This window comes from Nyctereutes procyonoides, unplaced genomic scaffold (assembly GCF_905146905.1).
Source record: "Nyctereutes procyonoides isolate TBG_1078 unplaced genomic scaffold, NYPRO_anot_genome, whole genome shotgun sequence".
Lineage (NCBI taxonomy): Eukaryota > Metazoa > Chordata > Mammalia > Carnivora > Canidae > Nyctereutes > Nyctereutes procyonoides.
The window spans coordinates 41,237,065-41,252,564 of NW_026575043.1; the positions used below are offsets into that span (position 1 = coordinate 41,237,065).

The 15,500-nt window shown below is 42.9% G+C and overlaps 1 protein-coding gene across 5 annotated transcripts in view; it reads right to left on the reverse strand.

Moving 5' to 3' along the window:
• NF2 (NF2, moesin-ezrin-radixin like (MERLIN) tumor suppressor) overlaps window positions 1-15,500 on the reverse strand; it is a 79,744-nt gene that overhangs the window by 44,034 nt on the left and 20,210 nt on the right. For 4 of the 5 annotated variants that reach the window (XM_055321951.1, XM_055321952.1, XM_055321955.1 and 1 more), the window contains exons 2-4: window positions 7,394-7,519; window positions 5,332-5,454; window positions 3,163-3,246 (exon numbers count right to left, since the gene is read on the reverse strand). In XM_055321951.1, the coding sequence (XP_055177926.1) occupies window positions 3,163-3,246; window positions 5,332-5,454; window positions 7,394-7,519 (333 nt within the window). Of the gene's footprint in view, window positions 1-3,162; window positions 3,247-5,331; window positions 5,455-7,359; window positions 7,520-15,500 lie in introns of those variants that run through there. The other variant, XM_055321953.1, reaches the window with a different exon arrangement.

Consider the following 15,500-nt stretch of genomic DNA (forward strand, 5'->3'; position numbering starts at 1 on the left):
TAAAGCCTTTCACCAGGATAACCACCGCACAGCCTTCTAACAGGTCTCCCTGCTTCCAAATCTGCCTCACTCCAATCTGTCCTTCACAGAGCCACCAGTCCAAGTCCCTGCTCCGCTGGGTGTCGGGTATACTTGGACCCAAGCTCGAGCTTGTAAATAAACCCTTGTGTGTTTGCATCAGTGTCGTCTCCTTGGTGGTTTCTCGGATACGTAATCTTGGGCACAACATCTCTAAACTATAATAACTGGCTCTGCACCACCCACACAATAAAGTTAAGACCCTTTATGATCAGGACCCTTATAGACTTCTCCAGGCTTAACACTTGCCACTCTTCACCTATACTTTATGCATCCCCAACTTTTTAAGTGCCTGGCATCAAAGAGTACCAAGAAACACTAAGCCTCTTCTCCCACCATTCGTTTCTCTGAACACTAAAAGTCTGTCTATAGGTAAGCATTGCAAGACTGGTAAATTACATACCATTCTCTCCCAAAGTCATTTTTAATTAGAACACATTTCAAACACCAAAACCCAACAGGAGGCTTAAAACATTGCAAGATGGTTTGGCATGTCATGTGACTGGACAAAAAAAAAAAAAAACACACACACAAAACAACAAAAAAACCAAGCAACAAAAAAAACCCCAAACCCAGCTCAGATTTTTGATTCAAACAGTCAAACATAACTCAAACTCTAACCAAGAAATATGGTTCTTGTCAACTGAACCATGTGATTAATATTTGTATTTATACTTTGAGGGTAATTGTTTCTTTATGCTTTGGAATTAGCTGTGTCTATATCATTCAAACAGCTGAAATACTGTAATGAATACATTTGTGCATAATTATATTCCAAGTGTTAATGAGCCCGATTCCCTTTCACACCATACTTCTAAAGTTCTTGTCTGTTTCAGAAAGATTGTGGGAGAAAACAAACTGAATATGATGGAAGAAAACCAGTATAGTTTCCTGAAAAGTTTGGACTTATGTGACCCTACAAATGAATCTGGAATTTGGAGAAAGACAGTGCGTGCTATCCAGAGACCTCCCTCACACGCTACACAGGAAGGGCAAGAGTCAGGCCACCCCTACACTAGGGTTCTCATCCAGCTCTACTCTCTAGTTCCATTCTGCTTCAATCCCATCCATCAAGAAGTGGGTATAAATCCCATTAAAAAAATAATTAATATAAAGTATTACGACTTTAAACAAATTACTAATTCTTTCTAAACCTTAAATTACTCATCTGCAAAACGGGCATAATGCTCTCAAGCTGTGGCTCATGGAAAAGACTAGACTGAGTATCACACGAAATATTCATGTGTGACAACACTTTGTAAAACTGTAAAACATTACAGGCATGTAAGATCTTTTTAATATTGTAATCAGAGATACCTTTTTAATGTTAACCAACAGTCCTAGCAACCGGAAGCACATTATAATAATCTTTAGTTTCTCAAATGCAAACTCGAAGCCATAGATTACCTTTATTTGTAAGATCCTGAAAATTTACACTGGAAAAAACAGTTAGAACATCCTCCTCCATATGAACCACATATGCTGTGAATCACTTTCATCTCTAAATTAGTAGGATCCAAATTAGTAGGGCTTTCCTACAGTGAAATCTGTTTAAGCAAACATCTGCTGGTTCCCTGAAAAGTTATTTTTTTCCACAGGTGGCCTTTGAATTTGTGGTCCAAAATCCATGCAAAGGAAATGTAGCCTTTGAGATTAAAGCCCTTCAAAGAGAGGTAGTGTCCTTGAGAGCTTGGGTCTCCTCTCAGCTGGGGAGAAAGCATGCTAAAAAGGAACTAGGTTCTGGGCCAGGAAGTGCTCAGATTTGATGAGAGTGACAATGACTGCTTCATCACTGTCAGGGCAATACTGATTGAAAGGACACATTTTTCCTGTTATTAATATTCTTAATCAAAGCATAAAAGGAAGCATATGTTTAAGTTGAATCAAGGCCCATTTTCTGTTTTTTCAATTACTCATTTTTCTGGGCAGTGGAATAGGGGAGGCACAAAACAATCCCAAAGCCATGAATTCTGCCCATAGCTTTACCCAAGATTGTCCAAATGACCTTGGGCAAATTGCTAAGAGCAGATACTCGTTTTAGTGTCTGTATCTGTGACAGAGTTAACAATCCCTCCTCAGGCCTGGTGAATACTCAGCAAATATTAGACGAGTCATCAAATGGCTGAATTGATTCCGGTGCTTCTGACCAGCATGAACAGACTAACCAGTCTAACCAGCATGAACAGACTCCCCCCCTCCCCCCTAAATGACAGGCCAGTCATTTCCTGGCTTTGATCTGAAATTGTATTAAGCTACCCAAAAAAAGTGGGCTAAGAAGTTCAGAGTGTCTTACTAATTTTTATAACACCACAGGGAAATGACTTTATGAACACCTCTAACGAAAAAGGAAAATAAAAACGGAACATATTATGCAAAATCACAAAAGTAATGAAGGTGCCCCAATTCTGGGGACCTTTTCTTATGCTGCAGTGGGAGGTAGGAAGCAGTAGGACCAAGTACAGGGGGTATCTGAGAGACATGAAGCACCCCTGACTGACCCTGTAGTTGGCCTTATGAAGACAGGACAAAACGCAAGAGCAGTGGTCTCCTTCACCGCCATTCCCAATCCACAGTGATTTCTCTATGAAAGACTCACTAAAAGCTCAAATGGGCTCAAGGTAGCCAAAAGGCCTGTCATCCCCAGCCATGAGCACAGCTACCATGCTCATCAGGGGTGGATGAAGGAGGGCATTCTCTAGGCAGTAGTGTGGTTCCCACACACAGGGCTGCCGGTCCTCAGAAGATAAATTTGGGATAAAGACCTGGGCCTTTCTGACCTAAAGGCTATAGTTTGGCCAAAACTGGAGACCATAAATTCATTTTCCCTGGTTAATAAAAAGTCCGGCGACTGTAATTAACCACATGTGCATAATGAGATTACACAGACAATTCATCATAATCCTCACAAGATTATACAGAATCTGGGACAGTGATAATAGTTTCTGCAGCCCACAAGTCTTAAACGTCTCCTTCCTGGGGAAAGTCTCTCTGAAGCCTAGAAAACCCAAAGAAACAAAAGACTGGAGTGCTCCTGTGACACACATTAATGCCAAGGAGGAAGGCACTTTCCTTCTTTGAGCCTACCTTAGCCTGGACGGCGTAAGAAGCCAGGAGCACAGAAGCCTCGGGAGGGCAGTAGATCTTTTCATCTAAAATCTGCTTCTTTACCTAAAAGGGGCAACAAGGGAGACATGACACTGTGTGCGAGGAAGTGAGCTGTGCATGCTGGTCACAGCAGATGGCTGCAGGGTGTTCTAATGAGGGCTGCCAAACCAGTCTGTTAATGATTTTCTTACAAAGGGTACAATTTTTTTATTGCTGCAGACAGGTTGGGAGTTCAGTCACTGAGAAGTCATTGGTAAGATGACTACGCATAAAAGAAACCCCTATCTTTTCTGTTCATGATCAAATGCTGAAGAGGAAAAACACTTTTCTGGTTAAAATAGCGGCTGATATCTGGACTGTGACAGACGGAAGCTGTGAATTCCGGAAGTGTGAGAACAAGCTCTGGTGGTGATTGTGGCCTCGGCCCCTGCTGAGCACACACACCACTAGAGGAAATGGAGTCTACTTTAAAGTCTTAACACAAGGCAAAAGTCAGCAAGGCCACTGAGTTATGACTGCAGGAAAAAAAACCATCACATTCAAAATGCCTGCTCTAAGGAGAAAGGAAGCAATAAAGTTTGATCGATTAAACTCTTAAGTACATGTGAGGTCCAGGAAATATAATTCTTAAGCCATAATGTTGAATTAACATATCTCATTGCATTTAATTTCTTAGAATGGTGAAGCGTGTGATGTTCCAGACAGAGAGGCAAGAGAGCCTCCCAAAGTGGGGGCACACTGAAATAAACATAACAGGAAAGCCAACTTTCTTTTCAAAGATGGCAACGGTCACCAGATTCATAAAAGTAGTAAATTTTCCTTGCTCAGAAGTGAAAACACTCTACCGTTTCAGTATGAGGGAAAATTAAGTCAAAGTCACATGAAGGATGGGTACTGCTTCTAAACGCTAACAAGAAAGACATCTCTGTTAACGCTAGGACATTCTGGGGCCTAGGAAACTATTATGTGGCTTTATTCAAAGCACTGCAACTTTCTAATCCCTTGGTTTCTTTTCAAAGGGGAAAAAAAAAATCCACACTGTAGATAAACTGAAAAGGTTTCCCACTGAAGGAAAATGTTAGGGATGGGGAGTCTGAGTGTGTGTCTGTGTGTTTGTGTGTGTGTGTGTGTGTGTGTGTAAATATATGCACACTCACACTTTTTTTTTGGTAAAACAAATTATTTGGGGGTTTTACTACATTTAACTTAATATTTACTGAACATAACAATCTGAGACTCAAACTAATTATTTGAGGACTATTTATACGAGACTATGTGAGAGAACATACATACATCTATTTCTGGGAAATCATATAACCAATGCTCCTGTGCAATCTGCTCTCTTACTGACAGTGAGCACCTTTGGGCACACAAGCAGCTCCAGCGCCAGTCCCTACAACTAACCATGAAACTGGGGCAGCGCTCTAATTGAGCAGTTAGAACACAAACAAAACTGACAAGAGTTTCATCCTCACAGTAACTCCTACTCTCTGTCTCCCAGTGACAGTCAACTAGTGGTCTTTAAACCCACAGTTACAGAGCTCCTCACTTGTTCAACTGGGTTGGGCAGTTACTTATGGAATGCCTACTATGCACTCGGTGAGCCTTGCCTTCAAGGGGCTTATAGTCTAACGAAGAAGTGGGAGAGGAATATGACACTTCAAGGCAATGGGCAGCACGAAGCACAATGTCTGAAGTTCCACGTGTGTAGAATTAGCCATGTGGAGTGAAACTCCAACTCGCTGGAGTTCTAAAGTCCTATCTTAATGACCCCAGATTTCAAACTTTTGGAAGAACTACTCTAAGACTCTCTCTTTGGACTTCCTTTGTACCTATTAGGTACTTTTCACTCAGTGACAAGAAAACAGGATCCATCTTCAAGGAGACTTCAAGTCAGAGACCCCTTCCTTACACTACCAGTTTTGCAATCTCGTCTGACACCAATTCACATCACTCGAGTACAGTTCTATTCCAAAGGATTTGGGTTTTTTTCCCATTATGGAACCAGAGGGACTGACTTCCCAAAGGCAGACCATTTTCGCAATGTGAAGACATCTGTGGCCAACTCCAAGGGGGTCATCCAGGCTGCCCTAGCAACGCCTGGGCAAGCTCTTGCAGAACAAACGGGGCTAGCACGGACAAGGGTACCTGCAGGAAGAATAAATGTTGCGTGATCTCCTGAACCAGCTCCTCCTCAGCATTCTCAGGATAAAATTTGGCCAGGAAGTGAAAGGTGACGGGTTCTTCCTTTGAAACATCATGATCCAGCACCTGCACAATTACAAAAGTAAAAGAAGAGCAAGCTATGTTGGCACCTGTTTCTCCCCGGCCACCATCAAAGAACCTTTCACATAGAGCATAAAAATGTTTTTCTCTCTCTACATTCATCACATGTCCCAAAGGTTATGGTCTTACAGTATGAAGCATTCACAAAGCCATCTATAACAAGAGGTAATATTCACCTCACATGGCGTTTCTGAACCAAATTAATCAATATCCCCAAAGGGGAGTGGAGCTAAGATTATTAAGGCACAGATGTTCTCAAGGCCACAGAGATAGTTAAAAACTAGAAATTTATAGCTCAGAGGTCTTGGGCACTATCCTTTACAGTGGGCTGACGGTTTTTTAATTTTCTGAACTAGTGGAATCTTCCTTTATTCTTTTTTCTTGCTGCCAACCCCCAACATTTAGTTCCATATTAAGATGGAGCTTAGAGATGATGAACCCTATCTTTGTAAAATCCTCTAAACATTAACTGAACAAAAGAAGTGATATGTGTCCATGGTGGCAACCCTTTGTTTCAAGGAACCTCTAGAGATGCCCTACAAAATACTTGAGCACAGTCAGTAAACCATGCTGCCTTTAATCTTCCAACAATTTCATCCACCCACTGAAAAGCTTGAACCATCTGCTCTCCAGAATGAATTTCATTTCAGGACATAAACATGCCATGTGACAGGCTACAAGGCTCCATTAACATGTGTCATAATTTATTTCCTTTGAGCAGCAAGGTTCCATGGCTCCTGATGCCCCCAATCTAATATCCATTTGGCTAACACTCAGGTATGATTTAAAATTTACTTTGCTGAGATTCACAAAAAGATACGGAAAGTTTTGCTGTCTTAGATAGATAATTCTTCATGCTTCTGCCCAAATTCCAAGTGGCAATGCCCAGGAGACCCAAAATAAACCAGATCTAGGACACTCTCATGGACATTGGTGCATGGTGGCATTCTCATGCTTATATCATTGGGAATTACCATATGAAATTTATAACCAGTGGAGATTCCAACATGATTCAGATTACTGTGTACATATAGAAACACGAATTGAACACTTGAGTTTAGAGTCAAACTTGTAAAAAAACAGGAGGCATTCATTGTTTATCATGCCATACAGCAGACGATAAAATCAATTGCAGAGGGTACCATTTGGGTAAGAATTAGACATTGACTTACTTTGAGATCTAGAGGACTTTTAGGAGTTACTAACAAAAACAAATGGCCCTGTTCCCAAACGTCTTCATGGTTAGGTAGGCAAGTAAGTAGGTAAGTGTGCCTTTGTGTGCATATGTGAATCTGTGCAGAAGGCAGTTCCCTTAGGCAATATCCATTTCTAAGCCACATTAGAACTGCTGGGAGTCTCAACTTGTCTTCTAAGCCTCAGAAGCCTCAGAGAATTATAAAGAAAAAAAAAAAAAAACAGACATTCTTTCTTTGCCACAGGGACCAGGGCACTCTTTATTCCTTAGATCATGTTAATGTCTAAACTGAGTTGGGCCACAGTGTTTCTCAAAAAGACTTAAAAACATTCCCTAAAGAACATGAGTCCCAAGCAAATCTTTCAAAGACATAAACTATTAAAAAAAAAAGGATAATAATATAATAATTTTTATTCATAAAGCCTGAATAGTGGTTCAATAAATTAAACAGCATAAAGCCAGAAGCAATTAGCCTGGTGATAGGGAATAAAGAAGCCAGAGATGGCAACAGTTTCATCTTGGTTGGTTCTGCTTGTAGGAGAGCATGTGAGGAACAGATAGCCTATGGCATCTTTGGGACCTGTTTTCTACGTGACTTACTTCAGGACTTGCCCCCTTCTCTACTGTGTATCCATAGTACCCCAAGATGAGCAAAGAAGCTAGGCACATGCTCAGGGAAAAACCAGAGCACACACCAGCCTCACTGGTCTCATCAAGTTCCAGCCCAACCTTCTTGTCCATTTTCAGCCAGGCCACAGTGTCCTTGATCGTGTACTGCAGTCCAAAGAACCAAGTTTCCCGAAGCCCCAGAGTCCGGCACACCAAGTCGAAGAGGTCCTTCCCCTTCCACTTCATCTGCAATATAACAAGCCAACAGGAAGGGTATTGTGAGCAAAAGTCATAATCTGCTTGAACAAAAACCTTTTCTCTGCACTCCCTACTCTCAGGTTCCAAAATGTGGGGATGACACTAAGATGGCTGATGAGCACAGAATTCCTAAATAATTTTAAAGCTTTCTACACAAACCATGAGTGGGAAAATACCAATTAGAGCTTAATGGCTTAATCACTCCAAAGCATACACAATACCTCCCTTGGACAGTTCCTTACAGATCTTAATATCCCCAAAGCTGCTAATTTAGGAAAGCTGGTAAATAAGCATCCTCATTTAGGAGAGTTTAGCCTCTTGGGTTAACCCAGGGAGATGGCTAGCTTCTAGGGATATTAATTTCTTTGAGACTTTGTCATTAATTTTTTTTTTTTAAACTCATGACACTGTCCTTTGATAAACAGCTACTGGTTTTGTTTGGTTTGGTTTGGTTTGGTTTTAAAGACAAGTTTTACTGGAAGTTTTATTTAAAAAGCAAGAGAGGGGAGGAAGTTGTAACTGAAGCCATAAATCACACACAAAAAGAACCACTAGCAACCAGTCAGCCCAACCACCATCCTGATATATAACTGAAACCAAAGGAGAGGTGACTTACCCACAGTCACACAGAGCAATTTCAAACTCTGTATCTAAACCCAGGGGATGAGCAAACACCAATATACTGCAGCATGCTTATCCTACAGCTTCACTTTCAAAAGGACCTAAAGCAATGATTGCTAAATCTTTTTCTCAGCTTTTCAATCAGAGAAAATGGAAAAGTACATTCGATATCTTAGTAAGAGAAGAAAATGCCCAGCCACTTAGTAAATGTTGCCACCTTGTGGCTTCCAAGTTAAATCACCCAGGATGTTCCCATACTAGCCCCGTAGCTGGGCTGCCCCCCCCCTCCCAGCCCCCAACATCGCCCCCAACCCAAGGTATCTGGTGGACATTCAAATATACACTGGGTGCAGTTGTGAGCACACGAGACACATCATAGAGAGGGAGGTCACAGTAAGAATAATTTGGGGATTCAAATGCAAAGTCACCAGACATACTGGAAGGGCAAGACCACTCGACTGCAGAAGCATCTGTCCTTCTCCTGCCCTCATTAGAAATCTTCTCCCAAAGAAATGTGTGGGAAATATCAGAAAGGGAGACAGAACATAAAGACTTCTAACTCTGGGAAATGAACTAGGGGTGGTGGAGGGGGAGGAGGGCGGGGGGTGGGGGTGAATGGGTGACGGGCACTGAGGGGGACACTTGACGGGATGAGCACTGGGTGTTATTCTGTATGTTGGTAAATTGAACACCAATAAAAATTAATTTATTAAAAAAAAATCTTCTCCCAATGTCCAGGCACACAGAAAGTACATAATGAAAAGGAAAGGAAGAAAATTTAGGGTTTAGAGACATGTTATAAAAGCAAGAAGGAAGAAAAAGTCAGACTTCTGATATCTGGCTTTTGCTAAAACCTAATTTTACAGAGGATTTTTCAAGTAGGGCTTCTATTTTTAATATATATGAATGAACAGTGTGTTCTCTACGAGGTACTCAATAGGAAAGCCCATCCCTTCTCTGTGTTTACAGTCAAAGAGCAAAGTAGCAACCTATATGGAAGGGCACCAAAACTGCAGCAGACAAGTGGCCGAGATATGAATTGGCTTTTGTCCTTCACTGGGGAGGGCCATTTCTCCTGTATGCCCTTCCAGCCCTCCCTCATCTCCTCTCTGTGAGGAGAGGCCCCTGGGACACTGCAAAGGTTGAGGTCTTTAGAAATGACTTTGAGTAGATTAAATAAAATGACAAGTTTTATTTAAAAAAAAAAAATCTCCTTCCCCTTCTGCAAGTTTACTAAATGTTTGGTGGCACCCCCATTTCTCCAGTCTGACAATAGCACAAGGGTTTTTTAATTCATGGCAGGTTTTAATTCCTACAGGCAGATTTCACTGAAGAAATGTTATGCTGGAAAACTAGAAGCTTTGGGATGCTGATTACCCTCTTGTCTCTATTTTAAGCCAGTACATAGTATATAAATTATAAATGACTACCTTTCTACAAGATAATGTAACGCTAAAGAACCGACATTAACTTGGAGAAGTTGAACACCCAGGGGCCTGGAAGATCACAGCATCGATTCCCAGGCTGTCAGAACTGATGGCCACAGCCACAGCGGGACTGGGCTCTGCCATGGAGGGACCGTCCGCAAGCTGGACGTGCAGTGCATCTCAACCAAAGCTGCGAAGACGATGATGAGTCAATTTCTTGACTTTGGGGGGTTTAAATTCTCAAGCACAGTATCATATTAATGCAGTTTTACAGTATTCCTTTCTACTTGTTTTTAAAATGCAAAACAATCCCTGAAAGCGAATAGACAATGTCTTTGTTCCCAGGAAGCTTGCAATAAAGTGAGGAAAGGGAAAAAAATTCTCACCCCCATTCAGAATGCCCCTATTTAGATTCTTAATTTTGACTCTAAGGTCAGATGTGAGCCAGAGTAATTACCTACTGTAGACTCTTCCCTTTAAGTAAAAATAAAGAAACTGAGCCACAGATTCTTTGGCAGCCTTCTGAATCAGGCATTGGTCTTTTCCTGGTGATCTAAGGTAGGCAACTCCCTCAGTTCCTCAATGGCCTCTTTTCCTGCTCTGAGGGCTTCATTTGTCTTGCTCTCCACCAGCACTCCCCAAACACCTTTTCCTGGAAGAAACTGGTATCTCAATACTCTTCTCCTGCCCTGAAACCAAACCCATTCTTACAGGAGCCAGATATTGCTTCTTTACAGCTCAATGTGAATTAAAGTCTCTCCTACCTCTCACTCTTTCAATAAGCACTACAGAGCACATCTTATGTGCCCAGCAACACCAGACAGAGAATGCAAAATGGTGGACTCATGGGACCTGTGGAAGACACAAGCAAAGACTTAAGTCAGAAAAGGCTTTAGAGAACAAATGAGAGTTAAATGAAGGATGGAGAGACAGAATTTTAAAAAAGAAAATCATGATATCTACAGTGAAATGCAAGTCATCTCATAGAGCTGAGACAGAGCCTGAGCTCAAGAGGGGGCATGGTGGGAATGTGGCGCCATGTGGGGCCAGGTGGCTTGCCACGGAGTCTAAAAAGACTCTTGCGAAGAGAAACTAGGGGATTGGATCAGCATTCTGGAATGTGCTTCCATCAACGAGGCAGAGAATGGGTTGGAGGAAAGGAGCCTAGAATCAAGAAAGGCAGAAAGGAGGCCAACTCCCACCTTGATGAAGGCAGTGGGAAAGAGACAAGACAGCCTGAGAAGTGGGAAAGAGGCAGTCGCAGAGCTGACTCCTGAATGCTGTTAGGGACTGCAGGAACAAGAATGAAGAGTGACACCTGCATTTCTGGCTTGAGCACCAGGTGGTTCTACTAGAGGAGAAATAGCATACTGAAGGAGAGGCATATTTCAGAGGGAATAGAGGAATAACTAAGTGTTAGGATAAGTTTAGGTGCCAGAGGACAAGCAGAGATGTCCTAAATACATTTGATTTAAAGTCTTATTAGCTCTATTTATAAAAGAAAATGCTCGGGGGCCCCTGGGTGGCCCAGTGGTTGAACGTCTGCCTTTGGTTCAGGTCGTAATCCCAGGGTCCTGGGATTGAGTCCCACGTCAGGCTCCCTTCATGGAGACTGCTTCTGCCTATGTCTCTGCCTCTCTCTGTGTGTCTTTCATGAATAAATAAAATCTTAAAAAAAAAAAAAAAAGCTCTAGGGACGCCTGGGTGGCTCAGTGGTTTAGTGCCTGCCTTCGGCCCAGGGCATGATCCTGGAGTCCCAGGATCGAGTCCCACATCAGGCTCCCTCCATGGAGTCTGCTTCTCTCTGCCTATGTCTCTGCCTCTCTCTCTCTCTCTCTCTCTCTCTCTCTCTCATGAATAAATAAAATCTAAAAAAAAAAAACCCACTTTATTGTTAAGTAATTAAGAAGTTTTTCTTTGGGGTTAAATCTAACCTCTAACATATTATGTACCTACATGAGGTTCTACTTTTCAACACGCCCTTCCCCAAGCGTATGAGGTTTGCTTAGCCCTCCTAATTTGATTTTCTACTTCTTTATAAACCACTGGTCACAATTGTTCCAGGTGGTTCCCGTAACACTCTGAAGGGAGGTCTTGGGCTGTGAATGGGCTTCTTTGGTATCAGCTGACTTACTAGACTGTGACCATGCCTGTCTTTACGGTTCTATCAGTGATTCACTGCATTATGCTGATGCTGTGACATGATATGAATGTCTGAATGTCTCCCAGGATTGTAGGTGCCTCAGAGCAAGAATGGCATCGGTCATCTCTCTGTTGCCCTCACTGCCCGGCTGCCTTGGTACATACAAGACACAACAAAGAGTGGCCATCCAACAGAAGATCTGCCTGCTCCAAAAACCCAGGGCTCAAAAACTTAAGCAAAATTAGCCCTCATTAGGGCCACCTGGGTGGCTCAGTCAGACATCCAACTCTTTTTTTTTTAATTTTTATTTATTTATGATAGTCACACAGAGAGAGAGAGAGAGAGAGAGGCAGAGACACAGGCAGAGGGAGAAGCAGGCTCCATGCACCGGGAGCCCGACGTGGGATTCGATCCCGGGTCTCCAGGATCACGCCCTGGGCCAAAGGCAGGCGCTAAACCGCTGCGCCACCCAGGGATCCCAGACGTCCAACTCTTGATTTCAGCTCAGGTCTTGATCTCAGGGTCGTGAAATCGAGCCCTACATCGGGCTCCATGCTGGGCATGCACCTGTTTAGGATTTTCTCTTTCACTCCCCTCCCCCCCTCCCAGCTGGCAAACTCTCTCTCAAATAAATAAATAAGCCCCCATGCATCCACTCCTTCAATAAATACTTGGTGAACACACATTGTGTCTAACCACCACCCAAGGTGCAGGAGATAAATAGAGAACAAAAGAGACGGTCTCTGCTCTTACAGAATAGGACTAGGGCATGAACCAGTCAGAAACAGATAATCAGGGTAGCCCGGGTGGTTCAGCGGTTTAGCGCCACCTTTGGCCCAGGGTGTGACCCTGGAGACCCAGGAAGGAGTCCCATGTTGGGCTCCCTGCGTGGGGCCTGCTTCTCCCTCTGCCTATGTCTCTCATGAATAAATAAATAAAATCTTAAAAAAAAAAAAACAGATAATCACCTTCCTCACCCTACACACAAAACCATAAACTCCAGGTGTAGTTTTCAGTGCTATAACACTTTTGAGTGCTACACAGGGACCCTCAGAGGCTGTAGAGACCCCCAAGAAAGGACTGTATCCCAGAGGGGTGGGAAATGGTATTTCAATCAACTCTTATCGTGGGAGAGAGGAGCCAAGTGACGACTGGGCTTGGCGAAGGAGCAAGCAGGGTAGTGTGTTCCATGCACAGGGAACTGCATATGTAAAGGTCTAGAGGCAAAAAAAGCTTAGATAGAGGTGCCTGACTGGCTCAGTCGGTGGGGCATGAGACTCTTGATCTCGAGGTCATGAGTCTGAGCCCTATGTTGGGTGTAGAGACTACTTAAATAAATAAACTTAAAAAAAAAAAAACTTAGATGGTCCTTGTAGAAAATGAAAGCGCTGTGGTTCAGTTTGATTAGAGAATACTGCTGTGCTTCCAGGAGAAGGACCAAAACTACCACCTAAAACCAGTTCTTGGTTAACAAACTCCACCTCTCTCACTTTAACCGCAGAAAGTGGTTAGCCACCAAAAAGTTATCTGGGCAGCTGTTTTCTCCTTTCTTCCCAAGGATGAAACATAACCATATCTCTTCTAGATATACAGGAGAGAAGTTAAATCATTACCTAAGATGGATGCCTCTGTACATTAGGGCTTAATTCTTTCTAGGAACCAGTCTAAGAGGCAGAGACAGGCAATAGTTACCTAACATCAGTATGAATCTCAGCGCTGTCACTGTGTGACCTTGGGCAAGTTACTGAACTTCCTTGTGCTTTGAAATGGGGATGATAAACAGACCCTGTCTTGGCAGATTGATCTAAGGATAAATTAATTAATATATTTTAAAAGCCTAGAGACTTTAGTAAATATAGTGCCCAGTAAATACTCAATAAAGGATGGCTATTATTCATTCTAACTCCACCTCCTCTCCTTACATTCTCAAGTGGTGTCATGTAAAGCCTCCCGGTCTTGTTTCACTCCATGGATGATGGATGACAGATCAGAAAGGGCACCATCAATTCTCATCAAGCTAACCATGCTATCACTCATTTGACAAACATTTATCGAGCACCCACTACGTCCTGGTCATTGTGCTCAGCACAAGAGATAAATGAATTCAGGACAAGACACTGTCCCCATTCATGTCTGACAGGGAAGACGGGTAGGTAAATGGATAATGAAAACAAGACCTGGTAAATGCTAACAGAACAGAGTGCTGCAAGAAGACAGCTCAGGCTAGGAGCTGGGGTAAGGGGCTTCACGGAGGAGACACTGTTTGGGCTGGGTCTTGGGAGCCAGCCAGTAGTTGGTACTCTGGTGAAGGGGCTAAAGAAACGAGGTCATGCCAGCCAGAGGGAACAGCATGTCTGCCGCTTGGGTCCAAGCTGTTGCAAACTGAAGGAATGTTTCTTTGCACTTTTCTAGTATCTGAGAAGCAGCATAATTACCCTATCTGCAGTACTGAATGTTCAATGCGGTACTGAATGCGCCGCTCCAGCCTGATGCATGCGACACTTCGGACTCTCCAGAAGTTGACTGGGAACCATGTGGTCCCAGGTTCTGAATGGTCAGGCATCCCGTAACAATACCTGCCAGATCACTAAGGAGCCACGGCCAGGGGGATGAGTCTCCTGTTTATTTTTTTATTAAAGTATTTCCTTTTCTGATACCTGTTAACACATAAGTCTTTCGGGCTTTGCACTTACACTACTTAAAAGCCTTCTTATTAGGGTTTGTCATTTTTCCTGAACAGACTGCCAAAATAGAAGAGCTCCTGGTTCTGCCTAAGTGTTCACTGAGGCCCATGTCTCTCCACCTGGCCAAAGTGTTCAAACTGCTCCACACACATCACCACAGCTCCACAGCACCTCATCTCAGCCTACTGAGGAGGAGGGATGCTAATAGGCAGATGATCATTTCGCAGACAAGAAAAGAGAGGTAGCGGGAGTGAGAAAGGTGATCTGCAGGGAGGAGAAAAGCAGGAAGGAACACAAATCTGGACTCCACGGTATCTAAGCCCCTGCGCTGCAGGCCTCGTCCTCGAGGTGCCCTTCAAGCGGCAGGGAGTGAAGAGTAGTGAGCCTGGAAGTACAATGCTTCTCGCTTTGTGACTCTGCTCTCCCATTACTTTTACAGGCTGCAGTGCTATTTCATAGATATATACTTGTGCCTGTATCAAAGATAGATGCGTATGAACTTTATAAACAGGACTAGACTAAGTGCTGTCAGCTTGTTATTTTTTGTAGGGGCTGGATTTATGAGCTTTACCCAAAGTGAAGTGCTGGTAATTTATCAACCTAGAATGTTTTAAGTAAATAGTGCTAAGCACTCACCCTCCACAGGAGTAACACAGCACTCTTCTGGGTAGGAAGCAACAGACACCAATAAACTACAGCACCAATTGGGGTCTATTAACCAGGGAAACGTTATGAATAACATCCACAACAGTGATCTTACAGTTGGCCAGGTTTAGACTCACAACCCTAAAACTACCATTTATTTTTTACTTTCAAATCTTTACATAGCATTTCTCCCACTGCTTTCTTTGGGCCATGCATCCATCAACAATCAAATCCCTCCTCCTTACTGATACAACCAGGCAGGGTCAGTAGGAAACCAGCCACATGATAGGAAAAGGCCATAGCCAGAATGACACGATTAAACGACAACTTTCTTAAAGCAAGAGAATCAAATTTGGCTGCCATATGTGAAATGCCCAAGAATTAAACCACAGAGAAACTTAGATTTTTAAAGAGAAGACTCAAATCAGGAAAAAGCTACCTAAGAAACT